The sequence below is a fragment of the Coregonus lavaretus genome, assembly GCF_964263955.1.
Source record: "Coregonus lavaretus genome assembly, chromosome: 32".
NCBI lineage: Eukaryota > Metazoa > Chordata > Actinopteri > Salmoniformes > Salmonidae > Coregonus > Coregonus lavaretus.
The window spans coordinates 7,487,261-7,513,846 of record NC_140019.1 but is presented as its reverse complement, the minus strand read 5'-3'; the positions used below and the strand labels follow the sequence as shown (position 1 = coordinate 7,513,846).

At 43.1% G+C, this 26,586-nt stretch overlaps 3 protein-coding genes across 3 annotated transcripts in view; all 3 read right to left on the bottom strand.

The window, feature by feature from the left end:
* LOC311107802 (kelch-like protein 3) overlaps window positions 1-13,968 on the bottom strand; it is a 31,704-nt gene extending 17,736 nt beyond the window's left edge. Inside the window, exons 1-9 of the mRNA XM_084150354.1 lie at window positions 13,710-13,968; window positions 12,661-12,783; window positions 10,913-11,019; window positions 10,580-10,701; window positions 9,233-9,395; window positions 7,853-7,962; window positions 5,650-5,766; window positions 5,265-5,414; window positions 5,016-5,133 (exon numbers count right to left, since the gene is read on the bottom strand). Coding sequence (XP_084006480.1) covers window positions 5,016-5,133; window positions 5,265-5,414; window positions 5,650-5,766; window positions 7,853-7,962; window positions 9,233-9,395; window positions 10,580-10,701; window positions 10,913-11,019; window positions 12,661-12,783; window positions 13,710-13,729 — 1,030 coding nt within the window. The 5' untranslated portion in view covers window positions 13,730-13,968. The remainder of the gene's footprint in view (window positions 1-5,015; window positions 5,134-5,264; window positions 5,415-5,649; window positions 5,767-7,852; window positions 7,963-9,232; window positions 9,396-10,579; window positions 10,702-10,912; window positions 11,020-12,660; window positions 12,784-13,709) is intronic.
* A 508-nt stretch (window positions 13,969-14,476) lies between these two features.
* Window positions 14,477-21,156, bottom strand: LOC311107906 (heterogeneous nuclear ribonucleoprotein A0-like). The gene is made up of 3 exons (XM_084150507.1): window positions 19,903-21,156; window positions 15,146-15,272; window positions 14,477-14,862 (listed from the first exon to the last, which is right to left on the bottom strand). The coding sequence occupies exons 1-2, from the start codon at window positions 20,744-20,746 to the stop codon at window positions 15,229-15,231; spliced, it is 888 nt and encodes a 295-aa protein (XP_084006633.1). The 5' UTR covers window positions 20,747-21,156; the 3' UTR covers window positions 14,477-14,862; window positions 15,146-15,228.
* A 1,576-nt stretch (window positions 21,157-22,732) lies between these two features.
* Window positions 22,733-24,305, bottom strand: LOC311107907 (heterogeneous nuclear ribonucleoprotein A0-like). The gene has a single exon (XM_084150508.1). The coding sequence runs from the start codon at window positions 24,240-24,242 to the stop codon at window positions 23,310-23,312; it is 933 nt and encodes a 310-aa protein (XP_084006634.1). The 5' UTR covers window positions 24,243-24,305; the 3' UTR covers window positions 22,733-23,309.
* Window positions 24,306-26,586: the final 2,281 nt, after the last annotated feature.

The following is a 26,586-nucleotide window of genomic DNA, read 5'->3' as shown; positions in this document are numbered from 1 at the left end:
CAACAGTTCCTGCCCTACTTAGAGGGGAAGCATGACCTGGTCAGACCAGACAACGCCACGGTAGTGGCGTATATCAATCGCCAGGGGTGACTGAGATCACGGCACCTCCACAAAATGGCTCGGGAACTCTTGCTGTGGTCTCAGACCCGCTTAGCATCACTGTGGGCAGCGCACATCCCCGGGGTCTTGAACCAGGCAGCGGACATGCTTTCGAGAAATGGCCTGCTGGAAGGGGACAGGAGTCTACACCCTCAGGTGGCGTTACAGCTGTGGGAAAGGTTCGGGAGAGCGCAGGTGGACTTTTTTATATCTCAGGAAAACAGTTATTGTCCCAGCTGGTTCTCGATGTCGGACGCTCCAGGCCCTCTGGGTTTGGATGCCGTCGCTCACGATTGGCCTGCAACGACACTTTATGCGTTCCCACCATTTCCCCTGATCACAGCTACGCTAGAGAGTCAGTTTGAAGGGCCAAAGGCTGCTCCTGATAGCCCCATATTGGCCGAGACGACCATGGTTCAGCCTCCTGTTGTCCCTCCTCTCTGGGACCCCATTGCAGCTGCCGCTGAGACCCGACCTGCTCTCTCAGGCTCGGGGAACGCTCTGGCATCCAGACTCACACCGCCTCCAGCAAGGGCTTGGCCCCTGAGAGGCATAAATGGGACAATGTGGTGAACACGTTGCAGAACGTCAGTGCTTCCTCCACCAACGCGTCATATCAAATGCGGTGGGGCATATTCTGTACTTGGTGGGAGGCTCATAATGTTGCCCTCGAGTCGTGTGATGTACAAACGTTTTTACACTTTTTACAATCACTGCTTGATGCGGGCCGAGCAGCATCTACTTTGAGAGTGTATTTGGCCGCAATTTCGGCATGCCATGACGATGGCCCGGAGGGACCCATGGGTGGCCACCCCTTGCTCTCCAAGTTTATGAAGGAAGTTAGGCGTCTGCGTCCATCGAAGGCCCGTTCGGTGTCAAACTGGGACCATGAATTGGTGCTGTCAGCACTTGCTAGGCCACCCTTCGAGCACCTGGGGTTAGCATCTTTGAAGCACCTATCAATGAAGGTGGCATTCCTGTTGGCTATTACCTTTACTAAGAGGGTTAGTGAACTTCATGCTCTTTCAGTGAGTGCTGAATGTTTCCGAATGGGTGCAGACAAGGGGAATATTATCCACCAGCCTAACCCCTCTTTCTTGCCGAAGGTCCTGTCTTACAGACATGTGAACCGGTCCTTACATTTGTCCGCATACGCACCTCCCATGGCTGCGAGTGGGCTGGGTTTTTCCCCAAGTGTGCTGTGCCCGGTGAGGGCACTAGACACTTACGTTACATGGACTAAGGCAATACGACAGTCGGATCAGCTGTTTGTGTGTTATGGTCAGAGAGTTCTGGGGAAGAGCCTATCGAAACAGAGACTCTCACATTGGATCGTGGACACTATTACTGCAGCATATCAGCTGGCCGGCTGGCCTTTGCCATCTGCTGTGGTGGCGCATTCTACTAGTGGAGTAGCTACATCGTGGGCCCTGCTCCGAGGAGTTCCCCTTGATGAAATTTGCGCCTCGGCCAGTTGGGCATCTAGCACTTTTTCTAGGTACTATCGAGTCGATGTTGCTGCCGCAACCAGGTCGGGACGGACGTGTTGGGTGTTGCCTCCACTTCCCTGGAGGGGGATGGAGGGACACAGCAACCATGACTGCCCTGAGCTCAGTCCTATGGGATTTTGCTCGTCTGGCCATGCCTAGTTCACCGATTAATCTGGTATTGTGATACCATTTGGAGTGATCCAATATAGTGCTACATAACGAAGGTTACGTATGTAACCACGGTTATGTGAGATATTGGATCACTCTAATCCTCGTCGGTGATCTACGGCGTCTCGAAAAGGACACAAGGTGGGAGTAGTGTGGTGGCAGCTGTTTAAGGGGGTCAGCCGCAGCACTACAGCACTACGGGACTAATCTGAGCGGAAGGATACCATATTGGAGTGATCCAATAGCTCACATAACCTTGATTACATACGTAACCTTTGTTTTCCTGTAGTCCTGCCCATTAAGTGCTGTCAGTCAATATCACCCAACATACCAGTTACAGCCAATCAGAACTGCTGACAGGGGAACAGGGTCTGTCTGCCCGCCTATTGGCTCTTTCACAGCAGATGAGATCACTACACTGCCTGATACACCAGAACGTGCTTTGCGCTTAAATCAGCAGTGAGTTAAAAAACACTATGGACTCAGTTATGGCCAATGTTCCCTCTAAGCTGCGGGCACACGCTCAGCTCCCCTCGGACTGCTGCGCAGAAGAAATATGAGTCTGCGCAGAGAAGCACGAGATTGAACTTCACTCAACATTCTACAGTTTTCCCCTTTAGTTAACACTATCAACGTTTCGCTCTACTGTGGGGGAAAAAGTGGTTTCTTGCATCAAAGGGTAATAATACTCTCAAGAGTGCAGCCTATGTGAGCTTAGGGAGGAGATTTGCTTTTCTCCATGATTGCTGCCACAAGAAAGCCAACACATACAGTGGGGATAAAAAGTATTTAGTCAGCCACCAATTGTGCAAGTTCTCCCACTTAAAAAGATGAGAGAGGCCTGTAATTTTCATCATAGGTACACGTCAACTATGACAGACAAATTGAGGAAATAAAATCCAGAAAATCACATTGTAGGATTTTTTAGGAATTTATTTGCAAATTATGGTGGAAAATAAGTATTTGGTCACCTACAAACAAGCAAGATTTCTGGCTCTCACAGACCTGTAACTTCTTCTTTAAGAGGCTCCTCTGTCCTCCACTCGTTACCTGTATTAATGGCACCTGTTTGAACTTGTTATCAGTATAAAAGACACCTGTCCACAACCTCAAACAGTCACACTCCAAACTCCACTATGGCCAAGACCAAAGAGCTGTCAAAGGACACTAGAAACAAAATTGTAGACCTGCACCAGGCTGGGAAGACTGAATCTGCAATAGGTAAGCAGCTTGGTTTGAAGAAATTAACTGTGGGAGCAATTATTAGGAAATGGAAGACATACAAGACCACTGATAATCTCCCTCGATCTGGGGCTCCACGCAAGATCTCACCCCGTGGGGTCAAAATGATCACAAGAACGGTGAGCAAAAATCCCAGAACCACACGGGGGGACCTAGTGAATGACCTGCAGAGAGCTGGGACCAAAGTAACAAAGCCTACCATCAGTAACACACTATGCCGCCAGGGACTCAAATCCTGCAGTGCCGGACGTGTCCCCCTGCTTAAGCCAGTACATGTCCAGGCCCGTCTGAAGTTTGCTAGAGTGCATTTGGATGATCCAGAAGAGGATTGGGAGAATGTCATATGGTCAGATGAAACCAAAATAGAACTTTTTGGTAAAAACTCAACTCGTCGTGTTTGGAGGACAAAGAATGCTGAGTTGCATCCAAAGAACACCATACCTACTGTGAAGCATGGGGGTGGAAACATCATGCTTTGGGGCTGTTTTTCTGCAAAGGGACCAGGACGACTGATCCGTGTAAAGGAAAGAATGAATGGGGCCATGTATCGTGAGATTTTGAGTGAAAACCTCCTTCCATCAGCAAGGGCATTGAAGATAAAACGTGGCTGGGTCTTTCAGCATGACAATGATCCCAAACACACTGCCCGGGCAACGAAGGAGTGGCTTCGTAAGAAGCATTTCAAGGTCCTGGAGTGGCCTAGCCAGTCTCCAGATCTCAACCCCATAGAAAATCTTTGGAGGGAGTTGAAAGTCCGTGTTGCCCAGCGACAGCCCCAAAACATCACTGCTCTAGAGGAGATCTGCATGGAGGAATGGGCCAAAATACCAGCAACAGTGTGTGAAAACCTTGTGAAGACTTACAGAAAACGTTTGACCTGTGTCATTGCCAACAAAGGGTATATAACAAAGTATTGAGAAACTTTTGTTATTGACCAAATACTTATTTTCCACCATAATTTGCAAATAAATTCATTAAAAATCCTACAATGTGATTTTCTGGATTCTTTTTCTCATTTTGTCTGTCATAGTTGACGTGTACCTATGATGAAAATTACAGGCCTCTCTCATCTTTTTAAGTGGGAGAACTTGCACAATTGGTGGCTGACTAAATCCTTTTTTCCTCACTGTATCTAGCAAATGATTGATGAGGAGTTCGTATCAGATGTTTGTTTTTTAGTGACATCTTCATTCAATTGAATGGACTTAATTTGGGACTACAGGGGAGGGATAAAACAGTTAAATGATTGAAAAACAGATTTATTTTCAAAATAAATTAGTTATTTTCTCCTCTGATTTGAGCCCAAACAAAACGCGCAACTATATTCATTCATCAGTACAGATCACTCCCGTGATGTCGAAGTTTTTAGATAAACTGAAAGCTAACTTTGCAATGAGATTTGATGAGTTGAAGTCCCCACAGAGGTGGTGCAGTTTGTTATAGGGACCCGTTCTCTACTGATGGGGGGAGAGAGAATTATCCACAAAAGCTAGTCAACTGAGATATCCCATGCATAAAAGGTTTCAATGTGTAAAAAAAAAAAATTGAAAATAAAAAACAATGTGATGCTGGTCAACTGAGATATGCTGTGCATAAAAGGTTTCCTATGTGCAAATGAAAACAAAAGATGAAGCTATGTATGTAAAACGAACAGGAAAGTAAAAAATAATTTAAGTTTTAAATACAAATGTGGTCCATTCTTTTAACAATTTGATGCACTGAATTAGGCTAATCTTAAACTACTTAAAATTAACTATTTGCAACATTTAATTTTAATAAAAGTGCTTTATAAGATTATAATTTTGTTTGTGCATTGTGTTTTATACCGGTCATAGGAAGAGTAATCCCACGTAGAAAATGTCTGGCCCCCCTGTAAATAACCTTTTTCAACTCTGACCCCCATAATACAATAGTTGAATAGCCCTGCATTAAAGGCTTTTAGGTTTCCCCAGCAGAAGTGAAAAGTCAGAGGGGAGTGTGTGATTTCAGCGGTAGTAGAGGCCAGAGTGTGTTTACCTGCTCGACAGCGTCTGGATGGCAGGTCAGCAACCTGGTACCAGCGGTCCTCCAGGAAGTCATAGCACTCCACACTGCGGATGGCTTTAGGAGCCTGCCCACCCACCACTATCATCACCTAACACACACACACACAAAAGAGGGCTCCTATTTAGCTACATGTAACAGTTTCAGGGTATAAATGACGGTGTGTGTGTCTGTACGTGTGTGTGTGTATGCGTGCGTGCATGCATATGCGTGTTGTCTGACCTTGGGCAGGCTGATAGGCGTGCGTGGGCGTGTACGGTCAGTCTTGATGAGGTGGCGCTGATCAGCGGGCAGGAGGTGGTACTTCATGGCCTCTATCAGGAAGTCCTTGCAGATGTTGTTGTTTTTTATCAAGGCCTCCTCCTCCACTATCTACTCCACGGGACACAGCACAGTGAGCACACACAAAGTGCAGACAGGAGCACAATAGAGCCACATGAAACAAGCACGATATGTACAATATATAGTTCACCGTCTGGAATAAAACAATTACGCAAGTTTTCACATATCACAGTATGATTTCTATGCTGGATAATTTGGGAGCTTGATTAATTATTAATGCTATGTGAAAAAAACAAGATGAATGGTGGTGATGAGTGTAACCCACCTGCACCAGGTAATCTCTGGACAGTAGTGGCAAACGAACGTGCTCCATCAGCTTTGGCATGTGCTCCAGACGAGCTTCCTTGTTGTGCTTTATCCACGCAACCATGGCCTCAAACACCTGAGGAGAGAACACAAAGAGTTAATTAAATTTACCGGGGGGGAGGGGGAGACAAGAACTCGATCTAACCAGTGCTGTGACTCCCCTCCTTTAACTGAACAGACAGACAGCCATCTGCCATCTCTCTCTCTCTAGCTCATCCAACCTGCTCCATTCCCTGAAGATAGATAGGATCAGAGCCATGATTGGAGAGACAGGAGACGGGGGCAGAGACATTAGAAACAGGGCTGGTGTCATGTTGGTGTGTACAGTGGCTTGCGAAAGTATTCACCCCCCTTGGCATTTTTCATATTTTGTTGCCTTACAACCTGGAATTAAAATGGATTTTTTTGGGGGGGGTTGTATCATTTGATTTACACAACATGCCTACCACTTTGAAGATGCAAAATATTGTTTTGTGTGAAACAAACAAGAAATAAGACAAAAAAACAGAAAACTTGAGCTTGCATAACTATTCACCCCCCCAATACTTTGTAGAGCCACCTTTTGCAGCAATTACAGCTGCAAGTCTCTTGGGGTATGTCTCTATAAGCTTGGCACATCTAGCCACTGGGAGTTTTGCCCATTCTTCAAGGCAAAACTGCTCCAGCTCCTTCAAGTTGGATGGGTTCCGCTGGTGTACAGCAATCTTTAAGTCATACCACAGATTCTCAATTGGAATGAGGTCTGGGCTTTGACTAGGCAATTCCAAGACATTTAGATGTCCCCTTAAACCACTCAAGTGTTGCTTTAGCAGTATGTTTAGGGTCACCATCCATCATTCCTTCAAATTCTGACCAGTTTCCCAGTCCCTGCCGATGAAAAACATGGTGTTCTCGGGGTGATGAGAGGTGTTGGGTTTGCGCCAGACATATATTTTTCCTTGATGGCCAAAAAGCTCAATTGTAGTCTCATCTGACCAGAGTACATTCTTCCATATGTTTGGGGAGTCTCCCACATGGCTTTTGGCAAACACCAAACGTGTTTGCTTATTTTTTTCTTTAAGCAATGGCTTTTTTCTGGCCACTCTTCCGTAAAGGCCAGCTCTGTGGAGTGTACGGCTTAAAGTAGTCCTATGGACAGATACTCTAATCTCCGCTGTGGAGCTTTGGAGCTCCTTCAGGGTTATCTTTGGTCTCTTTGTTGCCTCTCTGATTAATGCCCTCCTTGCCTGGTCCGTGAGTTTTGGTGGGCGGCCCTCTCTTGGCAGGTTTGTTGTGGTGCCATATTCTTTCCAGTTTTTAATAATGGATTTTAAATGGTGCTCCGTGGGATGTTCAAAGTTTCTGATATTTTTTTATAACACAACCCTGATCTGTACTTCTCCACAACTTTGTCCCTGACCTGTTTGGAGAGCTCCTTGGTCTTCATGGTGCCGCTTGCTTGGTGGTGACCCTTGCTTAGTGGTGTTGCAGACTCTGGGGCCTTTCAGAACAGGTGTCTATATACTGAGATCATGTGACAGATCATGTGACACTTAAAGATTGCACACAGGTGGACTTTTTTTTATTTAGATTTTTGAAACAAGTCATTTTTTTCATTTCACTTCACCAATTTGGACTATTTTGTGTATGTCCATTACATGAAATCCAAATAAAAATCAATTTAAATTACAGGTTGTAATGCAACAAAATAGGAAAAATGGCAAGGGGGATGAATACTTTTACAAGGTACGGTACATGTGGGTTGGCTTTGCTTTGTAAGCACATTAGCAAGTGGAGCATGATGCCTGGAGTGGTGGGTCAGCACTGGCACAAGCAGCTCAGCTCTCTCTCCCTCTGTGGTAAGTCACTCTAGGACGGGGACCAGGCCGTTTGTGACATGGCTGTCCTCTACTACAGCAGGAGTGAGTCATGGGGAGTCTGTTGTTATGGTGAGTGTCATCTGAGTAAGACCAGGAGGAGAGAACTTGAGAGCCTGAGCTCTATTGAGCTTGTTCATAGCACAGAGAGTGGAGTTCCTGGAATGCACTTGTCTTGCGTAGTAATGGGAAGTAAGGTACTCTTCAAAGGATAGGATAAGATAGGTGCCTGCAGTGTGTGACTGAACAGAACAGAAGCAGAGGGAAGTTTGGGGTTGGTTTGGGGTGTTCTGGTGGCTGGCCTACCTTCTCCTCTGTGGACACGGTGAGTTTGTCACTGGAGATTAGACTATACACCTGCTGTAGAGACAGGCCCATGAACTCCTCTCCCAGCATCACCTCGGAGAAATGCTGCTCTGTTAAACAAACACAAGCACATGGTTAAGCTATACAACTAGGCTTCTCACAGTCCGTTACACACCTGAGAAATGGCAAAGGTTATCAGCATATGGCCAGCAAGCTCCAGCAGTTTACCACATCTACACAATGTAAGGTCAAATTTGATATACTCAGTCTTGACAGCTAGCTGGGATACTGGGCTTGGGCAGAAGAATGTCCATGCAAAACAGGACCAGGATAATATCTTCTAACAGTAGTCTTAATCAAGAACTTCCTCAGGGTTTTTTCTGGATCAAAAATGGGCTTAGGTGGTGGGCATGATGGGGGGCATGGCAATGAGCGCGGTCGGCTGTCGGCACGGCTACATCTTTGAGAAAATGTTAGAGGCCCCCCATCTTAGCACTGTAGAGAATTTTTTGAAATTCCACACATTTCTCCATGGAGCTTAGAATTGATTTTGCAGTTTTAAAGCGAATTTCCTGCAATTCTACACATTTTGCCATGTAGTCGAGAGAAAATTTAGCAGTTTTAAAGCACATTTCCTGTAATTCTACATATTCTGCCATGGATAATGTTGTGTTATTCTGCTCAAACATAATAACAAAATGAATACTGCTAAATTCATTGTTTTTGGAATTTTCAGTTCTCTCTGTCAAGCTTTTATTTTGGTGATTGATAGTTCTCAAAGATTACATTATTAAAAAATGTATAGGGCCATTATTTTTTCTACATACTTTATATCTGGTTTTTGTCATTCGAGTTTACACTTAAAGCGTTTTTCTATCCCGAAAATGTATTGTCAAAAAATTTATTATTATAATAAATTACAATTTGGGCTTAGGCGACCGGGAAAAATGCTTAGGTGTCCCGCCCAAGGATTACAGTGGTAGAAAGTAGCCTATCATAAATGCCAACTTTATGCAGTATAGGATTATGACGAAACGAGTATCACAATACTCAAAAGAAGTATGGTAAGGAAAGAAAACCTGAAGCGGAAACAAACATCATTATGTTGTCATCCTGTGTTACATCTGTTTCGTTTTCAAGCTATAGCACACAATATTTGACATAAAGCAGGTTTTTGAAGATCCAAAGAGTTCGGTCTGTGCCTTGTTTTCATTTTTGCCATGGAAAATCGAGTATCGAGATTCTGGTTGTCACAACCCTTCCTGCAGTATGCTTTTTAACTGCCATCTGACCAAGACAGAGGCCAGTTTCTCCATCCCCTCCCCTATTCCCACACCTTCTCCCTGGTGAATCCTAGAAGTGAGGTGGGGGTCCACTCACCAGCATAGGCATGGGACTGGTTGAGGAGCTGTGTGCAGGTGTGGAGGTCAGCAAAGGCTCGGATGCCCAGACAGTTGGTGGGGTGCAGCTGGCTCTGCAGGAACTCACAGCACAACTGCCTCACGTCCATCAGCTGCAGGAGACTGGCTGCAGGCAGGAGTACCTACAGAGACACACCGTAGATCAGAACACACAGCAGGAGACACTATCCAAGCAACCCACAAAGGGAGAGAGAGAAAAGAGAGTGCAGGCCCCATAAAAGAAACAGACCACTATATCATCAGGACAACTAATAGAATACACAGCAGCAGGGAACAAATCTCATTGTGCTTGATTTTCTAATGCCAAGCAAATCTCCATGTTTTCAATTAAAACTCAGAGGATTTTAATATTATTGAATGGTTTGAAGAATCTATTGGAGGCAGACTCATTCCAAATTAATTCCAGAGTTAGAGTTAATCCCAAAGTAGAAGCCAACCGAAACAGAGGCCAGACTCAGTATGGACAAAGGGCCGGAAACAGACAAATATTTACTAGGATAAGGGCTTAAACTGGGAGAACCCCAAAACAGGGACAGCAGGGATTACAGGAGAACTCTGCATCCCTGGCTGTTTCTCAGACTATAGCCGGACAACTGGAAGAATATGTACTGGTGGTACATGGTGGTCAATTCTAAAGGAGCCATTTGGCTTCTCTGGTTTATTAGCCTCCAGCCTGCCAGTCTTTTGGTACTATTGTGTGCTTTAACATGCAGCCCAGAGCTCCCATTTGCCCACATCCCCACGCAGTGCAGACACACAGAAACTAGGTCACTTAGCTCTCCTTTGAAAAGTCCTGTGATTATTCATTGTTTGCCTGTTACCCTTAGGTGTGAACAGGGAGCTACAGGCTGACTATTATAGTGGGTGTTTTCTGCAGCTGTGGCCCACACATTCTGAGAGAGCCCACACGGAAAGTACTGTAGCACCACACACACACACACAATGAAAAATGATCCAGTCTTACTTGGCTTGGATGCCATACTGAAAAACACACACACACACACACACACACACACACACATCCAAGCAGGCATGTTGCAAACACTGAGAGGATTTCCCCTCGCTCTATGCACATTTCCTGAGCTAATAATAACAGGAAATGCCCTGCCTGCTGAAACCCTGGCCTCGCCAGCAAGGAAGGAGCAGACTGTCAATACAGGAGAAAGGGAAAGGCCCGGGTAGGTGGAGACAACTCTCTGCCACTTAAAAAGTCAGTAATTTTGAATGAAGGAATACCAAAGCAACATGAAAGGATCCATGGACTCCAATGCTGTATGCAGTTGAACTTGGTACAGCTGTAGCTCACCTGAACGTTGTCCTCTGTTACTTCAATCTCAGCTGTATAGATATAGTCCACCAGCTTCCTAAGTGTCTGGCCATCCACTTCCCTGATCTCCACCTGCTGGGCTTTGCTCTCACTCATGTCCCCTGTCCACCCCCACACACAGTGAGAGAAACCACTTGAGAAGGTTATGTGACAAGAGGAAACCAATCATCTCACTGTTGCAATAAAGCGGGCCTCACTTTTACAACATTTTTCACTTGACCCATTACTTTTACAATGATGACAAATGTAACCTATACACACAAATGTATACACTACACTATTTACCTTGAACTATATGAAGTGTAATAATACCTGTGAACATGGCACAGAAGTAGGGGCTGCAGGAGGCTAGCACCAACTTGTGAGCTGGCACCTCTATGTTTCCCGCCACCAACAGAACGTCGCACAGCATTTTCTTACTGTAAACACAAAAGATGAGAAAGGTTGGCTTTTGTTGAACAGTGTTTTCCAAAATCATCATATTGATGATTTCTTAATAACGGTCAACTGGATGTATAAGTGCTCCCGCTGTGTGCCAAGGTCATTGTATTAGGTCATTGCACAGTACATTTTACATTTTAGTCATTTAGCAGACGCTCTTATCCAGAGCGACTTACAGTTAGTGAGTGCATACATTTTCATACTGGCCCCCCGTGGGAAACGAACCCACAACCCTGGCGTTGCAAGCGCCATGCTCTACCAACTGAGCTACAGGGGACTATGTTGGCTACTCTGTGCCAAGAATAGGCTGTTATGTATCATGTGTAGGCTATTACTGTGTATAATGACTAGGTTATATTATCGACATCTTACAAATGACATTACATGGCTTATTTTCAGTGATGGAAAAAGGGGATACTATGGAACTAGCTAAAACAAAAGAACACGACGGCTTTGCAGCAAAGCAAGCCATGACACCCATCATCTCAGATTGTTCTGAAATCGATTCTGCACTAAGAAACATAAGACCCCACACCAATCCCACCCCAACACCAAGTATACAGATTCCACACAAGAAAAACACCTAATTGCAGGAACAGCACCATCTATTGTTCAGAACCGGATAACTTCAGGATGTAGGACGGGACATAAACCTAACAACTTCAATTACAAATTTCACTGAACAGAGGGGAAAAAACATCATCAAATTCACTGAGAATACGTTACATAGGATGAAGAAACAATACTCTGAGCCGCTGCTCCTTACTACTTATCAGACATAGAGAACTGATACTGTATACTCGTTGTTGGGTTGGGATTGGCGTGGGCTGTGGTGGTTCCGTGGGTGGCTTTTAACTATTTCTAACGATTCCTTGTGTCTTACTCACTAACCAGGTGTCCATCCAACCTTTTTATGTGAGTAAAGTATGTGTCAGATCAAAAATGTCATGACAGGCCTGATGGAAACATTAAATGTTTCCATAAACCTTCCAAATGTTGACAAAACAACATATGCTAGAGAAGGTGGTATATTTTTGTGTCTGTAAAATGAATTATGTGAGAAATGTAGATGGAAATGCTTTTATGAGCGAATATTGATATAATAACCATCATATCAAAGTAAACTTGGAATCCCGCAATGACATGTTGTGTGGTCCTCCCACTATGACTCCTTGGGAAAGCATGCAGTTTATTTGGCTACAGATTAAATAAACTATGATTACTGCATTGTTGGTTTTAGAGCTTGCAAGAAAGGCTTTTTACTGTACTTGTGCATGTGACATTAAAACAAGTTATGATGAACTTCACAGGGTGGTGAAAGTGCAAGGTGACGAGCTTGACGCCCCTTTCCAATAACTATCAAGGGTCTTATTCTGGTGACATGATCATCGATGCTTGGCTACCATTTGACAAATAAAAAGTATTGCTCTTTTGTCCATAATAATCTTATCATGTAGGCTATAGGTGTGCTCTAGCCAACAGCGCTATCTGCTCACACTGTATCAAATCTAATTGTTTTCAACATTCCGGCTTGTAGAGGACTTGAGGTCCATTTCCAGACTTTAGTGTATTTAAGAAATTCACTCGTCTGTGTCCTGGCAAGGGTGAAACCAACCCACCTCCTTAAGTCATTCATCAGCTGAAATGCCTTTCTCATATGGGTGTAGTTGAAGGTGTGCATCCCCACATCCACTGCATCCTCCTCGGAGTCACAGGTCGGCTGCTGGACACTAGATTCTTGACTGGTCAGGGATAAACTGGACATGAATAGACTTACCTAGCTAGGATAGCTCAAAGATCATTAACCTCAGTCATAACCCTAGCAGACTAAAGTCCACTCCATGGTGAAGGAAGTTTCTGATGACTCCAACTGAGTGGAGCAGAGACCTGGCTTTGTGGAATCTAGCTCCGACTACAGCGATTCGCCCAAGTTCAATATTTAAAATAAAATATGAAACGCCTACCGTGTACCTATGTTTGTCCTCTGTAGTTGCGTGCCTTTCTTTGTTTGCTGACATGGCGAATCTATGTGGTCGGAGCTAGTCATCAGAAACGTCCTGGCTTCACCATGGAGTGGAGTTTAGTCAGCGATCATAACCCCAGCCCTTTGACTTGTACAAAGATATCATTAACAAAATCCAACACTAATTTCAAAGACAATACTGGAGTTAGGTTTTCACTGCTCAATAACTGAACAAAATATATTTTCAATGACAACGTATAGTAACGTATGCTTCAGTACAGGCTACAGTTTCTAGGTGGATAACACAGAGAGAGTACACTACAGTAGTAGCAGCTGATGTGTTGGTAGTTAAATAGTTACCTAGCTAGCAAGGTAGTAATTTGGCAGCTATTATCTTTAGCTATGACTTGGTTACTAGTACCACGATATAATAAGTATGTGTTACCCTTATTGGACAAACTAGATAGGTACAACTGTCCTGGGCTTGCTTTTTGTTCACGCTGTTCGCTTAGCTTGCTAATGTTAGCTAGCTACATCGGCACACCAATGGCAATGCATGCAGTACAGTAGTTAGTTAGCAAGTTAGCCAGCTATTCATAGAAAAGGCCACATCTCTATAAATCATCTGACAAGTTATAACCGACAACAGCTGTACAGCATTCATCGGGAGACTACACTTTCATCACGACCCCTCTGACAACTTACCCCAACGTTGCACAGTCCATGATATCAGATATGCTGCATGTGTTGTACCGGGGTTGGCTACGGGCCCATACACAAAATTAATCGTTCAAAGACAAAGTCCAACACAACTCACAGCATGAGGTGGCTTATCGAATCTTCACGTATTCATTAGCTGACCAATAAACCTAGCTAACAAGCAGACATCTTCTCATGGTTACCGCTTCTTTCCTTTCTACCCTAAACTATTACAAAAGGTGTTATTTTCTGACTGAGCGAGAAAGGATAGAGAATGTTTTTTCCCAGTCACCACTGCTGTTTCATCCCGCCCCACTTCCAATCCGCAAAGCTTTGTTCCACCCGAGGAACATCTTGGGTTCCGCGTTGCTAGGTTACGGCTTGTCAGGGTGATGAAGGATCCAGTCAAGAAATTGTGTCGTTGTCGGTTACAAACTAGCAAGCCATCATTGAGGTAACTTAGTAATATATCAACATAATCAGATCATTTAGAATACTGATGTATAAACTAATTACATTTGAGTTAACTATTTTGAATAGCCATCTTACAAAGTGTTAGCTAGCAAAAATGTGTGGAAGCTAAGTTAGGGCCAGCTGTGCGGGTCAATGACAGTGAACTTGAAATGTGAGAACGTAGGCCTAATGGGTTTCAATTGGTTTATAAGACATCATTGGTTCAAGGTTGCTAACAATTCAGATAAATCAAAAGTAGCTCACGCACTCATAAGCATAGCTTTACATTTGAGAAGAATTAAGAATGTCGCTATAGGTTTAAAACAAATAGATATTTATTAAATCCACAAATAACTATCACAGTACAGAACAAGCAGGGTACATTGATTCTCTGTAGCTCAATTGGTAGAGCATGGCGTTTGTAACGCCAGGGTAGTGGGTTCGATCCCCGGGACCACCCATACGTAAAAATGTATGCACACATGACTAAGTCGCTTTGGATAAAAGCGTCTGCTAAATTGCATATTATACATACTGGAATAGAAAACAAGAATACATATTTTAATGATTCAGTGAAAGTTTCAACCTTTCTAACAGGTGGATATTAGGCCAAAGAGGTCCTTCAAAACCTCCGCATTTTTCAGACATCCTTCATCCTGTAATGACAGGACCACTGAAGCTGGATCAGCACAGTCTGGGGTCACACCTGTCAAAATACATTGGAATAGATTACCATTAAAACAATTTCTAAAAGCCATGCAGTATCCAGTTACTATCCACTGGCAATTTAAAATTTTAAACCAGATAGTCATTCACCATTTATAAGCAAAATAAATGCTGCCCTCCTTAGGCTAAAGACAAAAACATATGGAAGTTCCTTGACTGAAATGAAACACTGAATCAATACAATTGTGTAGGCCATATCAAATGACATGCATGTAAACAGAATGCCTCTAATAACTAAATGAGTACAAACAAAGTAAAATCACCAGTCGTCCCAGTGCCAAACATGGTTTCCTTCCTTATAGAAACTTGTCCTCATTTTGGTCCAATCAATCCCTTGAGATCCTCATCAACCAGCAGGATTTATGAGGAAGAATGTGTCATCTATCCATTCTGTGGAAGAAAATACAATTGTACTCATGGGCAATAACTATAGTTGCCTTTTAACTAATTAGATGCCGAAGAATGATTAAATCAAGTTCACTGCAATTGACTACATGGCTAGTAAGTCAAACATGGGGTCCCATATTAATAACACTTCAATCATTATTATTATTTTTTTTTTTTAAATGCAACTTAGTTACATTATTACCTAAAGCAAAAATAACAGATCTGCGCTAACAAGCAGACTTAGCTATTAACTTTGTTTCAATAGCATCTGGGCAAAATACAAACAGCAGTCCTACACTGCTCAAAACAAAATAATCTAAAGGAGTAGTCCTATTACTTGTGGATAATGGACATTTAGACCTAAGTTATTTGAGACCTTTTGGAGTGAAGACATTGCCTCCTAGTGCTCTGTAGTTGCTATGGAGGTGAAGACTGCTGTCTAGAAAATGTACAGTGCATTCGGAAAGTATTCAAACTAGTTGACTTTTTCCCACATTGTTACATTACAGCCTTATTCTAAAATTGATTAAATTGTTTTTCCCCCCTCATCAATCTACACACACACACACACAATACCCCATAATGACAAAAACAGTAAATTTTTGCAAATGTATAAAAAAAAAACCTGAAATATCACATTTACATAAATATTCATACCCTTTACTCAGTGCTTTGTTGAAGCACCTTTGGCAGCGATTACAGCCTTGAGTCTTATTGGGTAGCTTGGCACACCTGTATTTGGGGAGTTTCTCCCATTCTTCTCTGCAGATCCTCTCAAGCTCCCAGGTATTTTCAGATCTCTCCAGAGATGTTAGATCGGGTTCAAGTCCGGGCTCTGGCTGGGCCACTCAAGGACATTCAGAGACTTGTCCCGAAACCACTCTTGCATTGTCTTGGCTGTGTGCTTTGGGTCGTTGACCTGTTGGAAGGTGAATCTTTGCCCAGTCTGAGGTCCTGAGCACTCTGGAGCAGGTTTTCATCAAGGATCTCTGTACTTTGCTCTGTTCATCTTTCCCTCAACCCTGACTAGTCTCCCAGTCCTTGCCGCTGAAAAACATTCCCCCAGCATGATGCTGCCACCACGCTTCACCGTAGGGATGGTGCCAGGTTTCCTCCAGACGTGACGCTTGTCATTCAGGCCAAAGTGTTGAATCTTGTTTCTCATGGTCTGAGAGTCCTTTAGGTGCCTTTTGGCAAACTTCAAACAGGCTTCCGTCTGGACAATCTACCATAAACACCTGATTGGTCGAGTGCTGCAGAGATGATTGTCCCATCTCCACAGAGGAACTCTGGAGCTCTGTCAGAGTGACCATCGGATTCTTGGTCACCGCCCTGACCAAGGCCCTTCTCCCCCGATTGTTCAGTTTGGCCGGGCGGCCAGCTCTAGGAAGAGTATTGGTGGTTCCAAACTTCTTCCATTGAAGAATGATGTTCTTGGGGACCTTCAATGCTGCAGAAATGTTTTGGTACCCTTCCCCAGATCTGTGCCTCGACACAATCATGTCTTGGTTTTTGCTCTGACATACACGGTCAACTGTGGGACCTTATATAGACAGGTGTGTGCCTTTCCAAATCATGTCCGATCAACTGAATTTACCACAGGTGGACTCAAGGATGATCAATGGAAACAGGATGCACCTGAGCTCAATTTGAAGTCTCATAGCAAAGAGTCTGAATATTTAAGGTATCTTATATATATATATATATATATAAAATTGCTAACATTTTTAAAAACCTGTTTTCACTTTGTCATTATGGGGTATTGTGTGTAGATGGAGTATTATTATTTTTTAAATCCATTTTAGAAGACTAACGTAGCAAAATGTGGAAAAAAGTAAAGGGGTCTGAATACTTTCCCAATGCACTGTAGTTATGAAGTTAGAGGCATCTGCCTCCAAGAGTATCTGTAGTTAGTTGCGAGATGGCCAGAGTAACTCTGGCTAGATGGCAAGGAACTCTAGCTACCTAGTTGGGTCAGCCTTGAATAATGAATACTGTAGTAACTTTCCTAGGGGGACGGGACTGCTTTGAGTGAGATTTGACGGGGCTCTAGTATGAGCCATCGTAACGCCCCCTGCCGTAACCACTACCACCTCGGGAGTAAGCCGCGCTGCTTCTTCCCGAGTAATTACCTTTCATGGGGCCATAGCAACCTCCAAATTCACTTTAGCCGTTCTCACCCATTTGATCGCGGCACTGCTCCATAACCTCCGCTATAGTTGCCATAGCCACCACCGTATCCATTTTGAGACCTTGCGCTCCTCCTGCCACGGGTTCCAGCAGCCTGCATTTCTTGCTTGGTGAGGACTTTTTCCACCTCAACTTTATGGCCATTAATGGTGTGGAATTAAAGAACCACTGCTTTGTCGGCATAATAATTATATCCGAAATAAACATAAAACCCTCTTCTTACCAGTTTGATTATCGCTAATAACCTCGGCCTTCTCGATAGCACCTAACTGAAATAAGTCACGTTACTGTGGTCCTCTGTAGCTCTATTGGTAGAGCATGGCGCTTGTAACGCCAGGGTAGTGGGTTCGATCCCCGGGACCACCCATACGTAAAAATGTATGCACACATGACTGTAAGTCGCTTTGGATAAAAGCGTCTGCTGAATGGCATATTATACTCGTTCAGACCCCCTATATTTTTTACACCTTTGGCAGGGCCTCAGGTTTTCCCGCATCTTCACGTGCCACTGCTCTTTTCAGTTCAACATTGAGGCCGCGCGGACATTGCAACGTCTGCCTCCGCAGCACAAGCATAGTTACAAAACCAAAACAACGAGACCAGCCAGTAGTTGCTGGTTCTGAACAACTACGCAATCGGTTAGCTCGCCATACTGTTCAAAGTGTTTACGAAGGCCATCGTCAGTGGTGTAAACATTTAGCCCACCAACAAAGAGCTTGCAGAGTTCATTTTCCATCTCTAGTATCTTGCTTTGATGCAATTTAGCTATGTCAACACCGACTTGACGATGATTCTCCCGGTGTCTAAAATGGCGGATGTAGACAGATCACGGGGGAGACAGATGGTTGGGGTTGACGTAATGAGTACAAGCCTCCTAGTGGCGAACCATTTTTTGGCCTATTATAGTAAATAATAATCATTTTTGACAGCAAAAACGGTAAATGCCGACATTTTGCAGATTTCCATAATCATAGACCTAATGATTGTGCACATTGGAATAATCTAAATTAAAATCAGGCCTGTCATGAAATTTGAACAGGACAACCTAGAATGATATGTAATGGTATGGACTAGTTTATTTTTTGCTAAGTGTGCAGCAAGAAAATTTGGAGTGTTGACAAGCTGTATATCAGATGTACTGGAGAGAAAAAAATCACAATCCTCACTGCCATTATCCAAACGTGTCAGACACCTGTGTCTATTGACATGGGATAAGTTACCTGCAAAACCGTAGTCACTGCTAAAAAAATAAAATAATCAACCTCATAAACCAAGAATCCCTCTCATTGAAAATGTGATTCAAAAAGGCTTACAGTATTAGCAATGATGATTTTTGGTATTTGCGTAACACAGGAAAACAGAGGGCCTAAAAAATGCTTGACTGTAGGCCAGTTAGCACAGTCCCAGATTAGTCCATTCCTGAACAGGAAAGTCACCAGTGATAGTATGTCAGTAGGGTGTGCAACTCCCTCATGATACAACTGTGATCCTGAATGATCTGAAGCCTTACAACTTGATTATCTTTTGAAACAAGAGGTCAGAATGGTTAAAATTGACAATAAGCACTGATTGCTTTCAAACTTTAAAAACTTTAATACAGCCAATAGAGTGAGGCTCAATAGCCAACTAATTAATATTCAGGATTTAAGTAACATTCCACAAAACTGCATTGATTCGCAAGGTATTGAATAGTACATCTTGGACGGAGAAAAGCATTCGGAGGTAACCATTTAAAAAAGTATAATAATACAATAACCATAAATGATTGAAATACTTTGACTCGAAATATTATGATCTTAAAACACTCAAGCATACACTAAGACTGCTTTCAACTCCATTAATACCCCTGAGTTTCATGTTGCTAAACAATATGTCTTGTTATTAACCTGGCTGGTACTAATGGCATACAGTATCATACGAAAGTCTTGGAAGCAGCGACGTTAACTACAATTAAATACTAAAACAAATGTTGAAAGGAATCACTAAACTACATTGACAAGTCAGAAAAGTGAACGGGTAATAAAGTCGTCCATAATGTCTTTAGTAGCGCCGCCTAGGGACAATGGTGTAGTCCAGATGGAGGGGCTAGGATAGGGGAGGAAGGATAGGGGCACGTGTACTTAAATAGTAGCAACAAATAAATTGGGAACTTCGACCAGTGTGTGTAAATGCAGGTCAATGAATCAGAAATTCAGAACATGTCAAATGATTGGGTAAAATGTGGTCAACGGTGTCTAATAACCTCCATATCCACCCCTGCCATAACCACTGGCGCCTCCACGGGAGTACGGTGCAGCGCTCCTGCCTGAATAATTACTCCCTTTCATTGCACCATAGCCGGAGGACTGCTGTCCGTAATCTTCGCCAAAGTCATTGTAACCGTTCCCACCATAACTGCCCCCCATTTGATCTCCATAACCTCCTCCGTATCCCCCTTGGTTACCGTAACCACCTCCGTTGCCGTATCCTCCACCGTAGCCGCCATCATTTCCTCCATAACTACCGCCATAGCTGCCGTAGCCGCCACCTCTTCCGCCGTCGTAGCCATTTTGAGACCCCCTCATTCCTCGCCCGCCTCTGCCCCGACCGCCGGCTGACTGCATCTCTTGCTTGGTGAGGGCCTTCTTCACCTCCACTTTGTGCCCATTGATTGTGTGGAACTTCAGCACCACTGCTTTGTCGGCAGAGTCATTATCTTCAAAGTAGACAAAGCCGAATCCTCGTTTTTTGAGAGTCTGTTTGTCACTGATGACTTCGGCCTTCTCAATTGCGCCGAATTGAGAGAAATAATCATTCAAATGGTCGTCTTCTATGTCGTCTTTCAGCCCACCGATAAATATTTTCTTAACTTTGGCGAGTGCCTCTGGCCGACCGGCATCTTCCCGTGCAACTGCCCTTTTTAACTCCACGTTGGTACCATCGACGACATGTGGCCTGGCGGCCATGGCTGCGTCGGCCTCCTCCGCGCTTGAGTAGGTTACAAAGCCGAAGCACCGGGACCTTTGTAGCTGTTGGTTCTGGACCACTACGCAGTCGGTTAACTGGCCGTACTGCTCGAAATGTTGCCGAAGTCCATCGTCTGTAGTCTCGACGTTCAATCCACCGACAAACAGCTTGCAAAGTTGGTTGGTCATGATTACTAACCGAGTTGTTATGGAGCAAACACAATTGAACCTGACAAAATCGTATCCCTTTGAAAGCAGCGAGCGCTGACGCAAGGACGTCTGACGTAGGATTGGGAAATTAATCACCAGTCCTGATTGGTTGTTCCACTCAAATCCCACCATTTTATTCAAATAGCTGTTTTCCTAATTTGTCAACTCGCACTATCCATTACGTACTTAGCTAGAATCACTAATTCAGAGGGGTATACTACAAAGCAGCATCAATGAGTTAGCCAGGTAACTTTGATAAGCAACCAGAAAACGATATATGTATGATCCAGAACGTCAATATAACTCAAATAAGACTCGTTCAGACCCCCTATAAATCAATACCCATTCACGCACAGAATATTTAGGCTAGTTCGCTGGCTAAATCCTTGATCCTGCTTTGTAGTATACCCCCAATACCTCATTCCAGTGTCCACTTCTAGCACATTATGCCACTGATGTGTGCACTCAAAGCAGGGTTGATGCTGTGTTCCACCTTTATCTCCCCTAACCATGAAAAATACTGCCATTGCACAGTCAAGTGTCAGATAGCAGGCACTTGTGGAACACACACTGCATATAGAAATCAATCTTGCAGAACAAACTTCTGACATGTACCTTAGAAAATCAGACATGGCATATCTGCATTAGGGCTGGGAGTTGTCAGGGACTGCATGATATCACAATATGTATTGCGATTCGGTACTGGTTTTATTGCAAACATCACTAACCATGTCTGCTGCAGAGGGACGAGTCATGAAAATACATTTTGATCAGTCATGGAAAGAAATGCTGAAAACATTAGCTCCCCGTTTAAAAAGGTAAGAACAAGCTAATTATTTGAATTAACAGATCAGTATGAGTAACTATTTTACCAACATTTGAGTTAGGAGTGCAAGCCATAGGCTAAAACTCCCATGTAACACAATGTTCAGCAATTGTACATTTTCCAATTAAAACAATTTATATAAAATAAATAATAAAAATGTAAACATTTTTCTATTGCAGCAAATAATGAAATACATAGAATGTCAGCTTCAACAATGCAGTGTCCATTTTTCCATAGTATGTGATGATCTAACATTCACACCCAGTCTTCCCACAGGGGGTCAGTATGAAAATGTATGCACTCACTAACTGTAAGTCGCTCTGGATAAGAGCGTCTGCTAAATGACTAAAATGTAAATGTCTTCCTACAAAAGGGTACGAGAACAATAGGTAGTCAATTACACCAACCACCTAGATTGACATGACACTAGTAGAGACCTGCTGGCCATCATTGCAACCAGATTATAAAAATGGTCAGGAGCTCCTGGTATTCCAAATCAACTGTGGCAGTGGGACAGCCTTAGTTGCAACCCCACCCCCCAGGTCTGGATGGAACCAAGTCATTGCCAGATTGGTTTCCTGGCAGTCAGGTCACCATGGCTACCTGGAGGAGAAAGGATGAGAGTAAAGAATGAGACAATGCAGATAAAAACAATCATGCCATGACAGGAGGCAGGCCTAACACATACCAATTCAGATTACAGTAGAAATTGCACTTAATCTCCTCAGCCCCTTATTTTAGATTTAGGACCAAGTGCAGTAAAAACCACTCTTAAACTAAAAAGCTGCAAAAGGCAAATTAAGATCAACTATGGATAAATACAAGAACTAGCAATAAGTGAAATCAAATGAGTACATTTCAGTACCATTTCAAAACCATATCTGAATACTTGACCAACACAGTAAAGACAGGTTGATTTACATACCTAGTTTGCTGGATGTGATCCTAAAGAGATATTTCAGAATCCTATGACAATCGACCCCAGGTATTGCACAGGGACCCTGTATAAAGTCAAACTGACACTGCTATTTTGGCGTACTTGGATAAGTATGAACACCTAAATGTAGGAATCAAAGATAAAATGAGCCCGCAGGTCCACAATATTCAAAAGCCAGTAAACCTTATGGAACAATTAATGTTATTGCCAACCAACAATGCCCCCATGCATTGGCCATGGGCAAACTGCAATCCCTTCTTCACCCACCTTAGTTAGGCAGTGTAATGGAAGAAATACCATGAAGCTAATATTAAAAGAGTCAAATAAGTCACATAATATAACCAATATCAGAAGTGGATTTACAAAACATTTTGGCAAGAAAAATGAAACGTTTAAACTGGATCCGGCCCACCAAATACGCGTAACCTACAACCTATAGGCTAGTGGACAAATTACACATTTACATAGTCATAGCTAATAAATCAAATTCTATAGCACATGCGTCCTATCCCCTGTAGACTAGATCCAAGGGGAATTCCTTATTACTTGCTAAAGTGTAGATAAGAGAACGTATAGTATATCAAACAAAACAATATTAAGACTAAACTCAAAACGAAAGTACGCATAAGTAAAATAAAACGCAGGCCAACTAACGACAGCCAGCTACACGCCCTCATCTTGGAACATAAATGATAAATGTAAATTTTGCATTCGAACGTGTCCTATAGCAAGAGCTGGTCGTGCAAATCAGGTTCTGGGAAGTGATCTTCCTACCTGTTTGGTTTTGAGGTCTTCTTAAATGATTAGGTTTCACAGTGTCCGCATTTTGCCAGATGCCCGATGACTGAATTTGAGTTCGGTTTGAAGATCAGACGGGTTTGATGGTGTTGAAGAGGAGATTAATTTTCAAATAGTCTATCGTAACAACTGGTTTAGTAGCCGCCATACGCCCCTCTATTGTAGCCACCCGCACCGCCTCGGGGGGCGTATGGAGCAGGGCTCCTACCGGCGTAGTTGGTGCCGCCTTTCATGGGACCATAACCGGAGGACTGCTGGCTGTACCCACTGCCAAAGTCACTGTAGCCATTGCCGCCACCATAACCTCCCATCTGGTCGCCGTAGCCACCTCCGTAGCTTGCGCCTCCCCCATAACCCCCGCCATAGCCTCCACTTCCGTAGCCACCGCCATAGCCACCAGCACTGGCACCATAGCCCCCACCGAAACCACCCCCGTAGCTGTCGTAACCACCTCTCCCGCCTCCGAAGCCATTTTGTCCTCCTCTCATGACTCTTCCGCCCCTACCACCACCACGGCCTGTAGCTTGCATCTCCTGCTTGGTGAGGGCTTTCTTCACCTCCACCTTGTGCCCATTGATGTTGTGGAACTTTAGTACCACTGCCTTATCGGCCGAATCGTTATCTGTGAAGTGAACAAAGCCGAATCCTCTTTTCTTTCCGGTTTCCTTCTCTGCGATAACTTCGGCCTTCTCGATCTCGCCGAACTGGGAAAAATACTCATTCAGATGTTCATCTTCGATGTCGTCTTTCAGTCCCCCGATGAATATTTTCTTAACCTTGGCAAGTGCCTCGGGTTTACCGGCATCTTCACGAGCGACCGCTCTCTTCAACTCCACGTTGGTGCCATCAACGACATGTGGCCTTGCCGCCATTGCTGCATCTGCCTCCTCAGCGTTCGAGTAGGTTACAAAGCCGAAACAGCGGGACCTCTGTAGTTGCTTATTCACAACCACAACGCAGTCAGTCAGTTGACCGTACTGCTCAAAATGCTTGCGGAGTCCATCATCGTCGGTATCTACGTTCAATCCACCGACAAAAAGTTTGCAAAGTTGAGAGGAGTTGTCCATTTTTCGACAGGAACGACCGCGTTGTTCAACGAAACTTGGGGTAAAAAATAAGCAATGCTTAGAGGTGGAGTCGAGAAATGGCATCCAGGCCGTATTTATACCTAAGTTATAGTGACGTCAGACTACAGCAACACCGTTACGCCCCCTTGCATTGGTTTGTTCAGGAGGGTCAGTATGTAGCAAAACGCTGCGCAGAGGTGTGTGATTTATAGATCACCTCAACCTCCAAAGTACTCGTTCCAAAGTAATTCATATGCATGACAGATTAGCGAATTTGAGCAGCCCCTAGTACCCAGTTGACCCTCGTGAATAAACGGATGATCTTTTGTTCTTGTGTGGGTTGGAAAGTAATTTTGAAAATAGAGTGTATTTTTATGTTGTAATTAGTACCTTTTTTTAAAAATGTGTGACGAACTTCACTTTATTGTGATTTTGCGAATTTCTACACCCCATTCACTTCAAATAGGCCATTCCCCTCCATGTTTCTATCCCTTCAAATTGCCTGTATTAATTGCATCATAAAATGACACCCCAAGGCAGCTTCCAACAAGCTGTATAGAGGTGTTGGTTGTTTAGCAACAAAACTAATGCGTGCGCAACTATGGGGCAAAACAGACAGGGTTGGCTTACATTGTTGACATTGTGAACTATATTTTGTCTCCAATGTTAAATAATGAGCACTTGTTGTCTCTCAAATACATCAATAATGTTGTTGGTTAGCTAGCTAGTGGTTTTTGCCATATTAGCATATCATGGTATCAACAACAAGATAAAACTAGCTGAAACGAGACACCTACGATTAGTGAAGTTGTCAGTAGAAGGGTTGACTGACAACGCAAAATGATGCGCCTTGTTTGATCTTGTTCTTACCATTTCTTGTTTTGAGGTGTTTTGACTGATGTCATGTCAATGCTAATATGGCAAAAAAAAATCGCTAGCTAGCTAACAACAACTGTAATTATGTATTTCAAAGTCAGGAAGTGCTCATTGTGCAAATGTATTTTTGTTTTCAATAAACATTGGTAGACTAAATATAGCTTACATGTTTTCAACAACCTAAGCCAAGCCCATCTGTTTTGCCCCATAGTTGCGCACGTGTCGGTTTTGTTGCTAAACAACCAACCCACCTATGGTGAAAGCAAAACTATTGAGTGCCTTCATTTCCACTTAAAGACTTGAACATTTAGATAAATAAAAAGTATAACAGACATTTAGGCCTCTGCTTTTTTCTGAAGTTAGTGAAAAACAATAGCCTTTAAAGGGCCAATCTACAATTGCTACATCCATTTTTGGACTTATAAATTAATGATAGGTACCATTGATTATTTTAGAATATAACTTATAAATGCCTCATAAGCTTAGTTCAACTGTCGCAGCCCCATCAGAACCCAAAATATAAGCTTGTTTTACTCCCATGTTTGTAAACAAAGTAAATGTCTACAAACACTGTATAGCCTCAAAGCATGGAAAACGATTTGTGATTGTTTCAACTACAGATTGCCATTTTAACCTTTACATAATCTAAACTGCAATTGGGATAAATAATAATAACAGGCAAAGGCTACAAACTGTTTTATTTTCCTGGTGCACTATGGAGCTAGTTCATAAAACAAAAGTAATATAATTAAATAACTTATATCATTTAAATAATCTAAAACTGCAACGATGCTGTTCCTGATGTAAATTGTTAAGACTGATTGGATGTATTTGCACAACAACAGAGGTATCAGGTCAGCGCCTCAGACAATGGCACCCTATGCTGCTGCTCATTTGTGTTTGAATGGGGGAGGACCCCACTCTCTGGAGATGTGAAAATGTAATTGCCCTGGTATTGAGACTTGTGGTGCCACCAGTGTTCAAACTATTATTTTCACTGATCACATGTAAGCAGCCTTCATCATGTGCATTGTCGTCTTCAGGTTTATTGGCTAGAATGTGTATCTCTCTGAATGTCCCTGCTGGTCCCTCACCGAAAAAACAGGCTTCTGGCAAACAGTTGTGGCAAGTCTGGCCGATTTGTCCAATTCATGTACAAATTAGTTTTGTGGCATAATATTTGCAGCAACTTGTGAACTTCTGGCAAACAATTCTGCGAAACTTGTGGCAAACATTTTACTGTTTGCTGCAAATTTCCTGCAGACTCATTTCCTGCAGACAGGTTTTTGTTAACTTTGTGTATTAACTTGCTTCTCACAAAGAAAACTAAACTAAATGTACTAAGTAAACTAAACAACATGTATTCAATCTATTAACAGATAAAAATAAATCCAATACAATTTGAAATTGAAAAGAGCAAAGACTGAATAATTCCCAGCTACATTTTTTATTTCATATTTTTAAACTG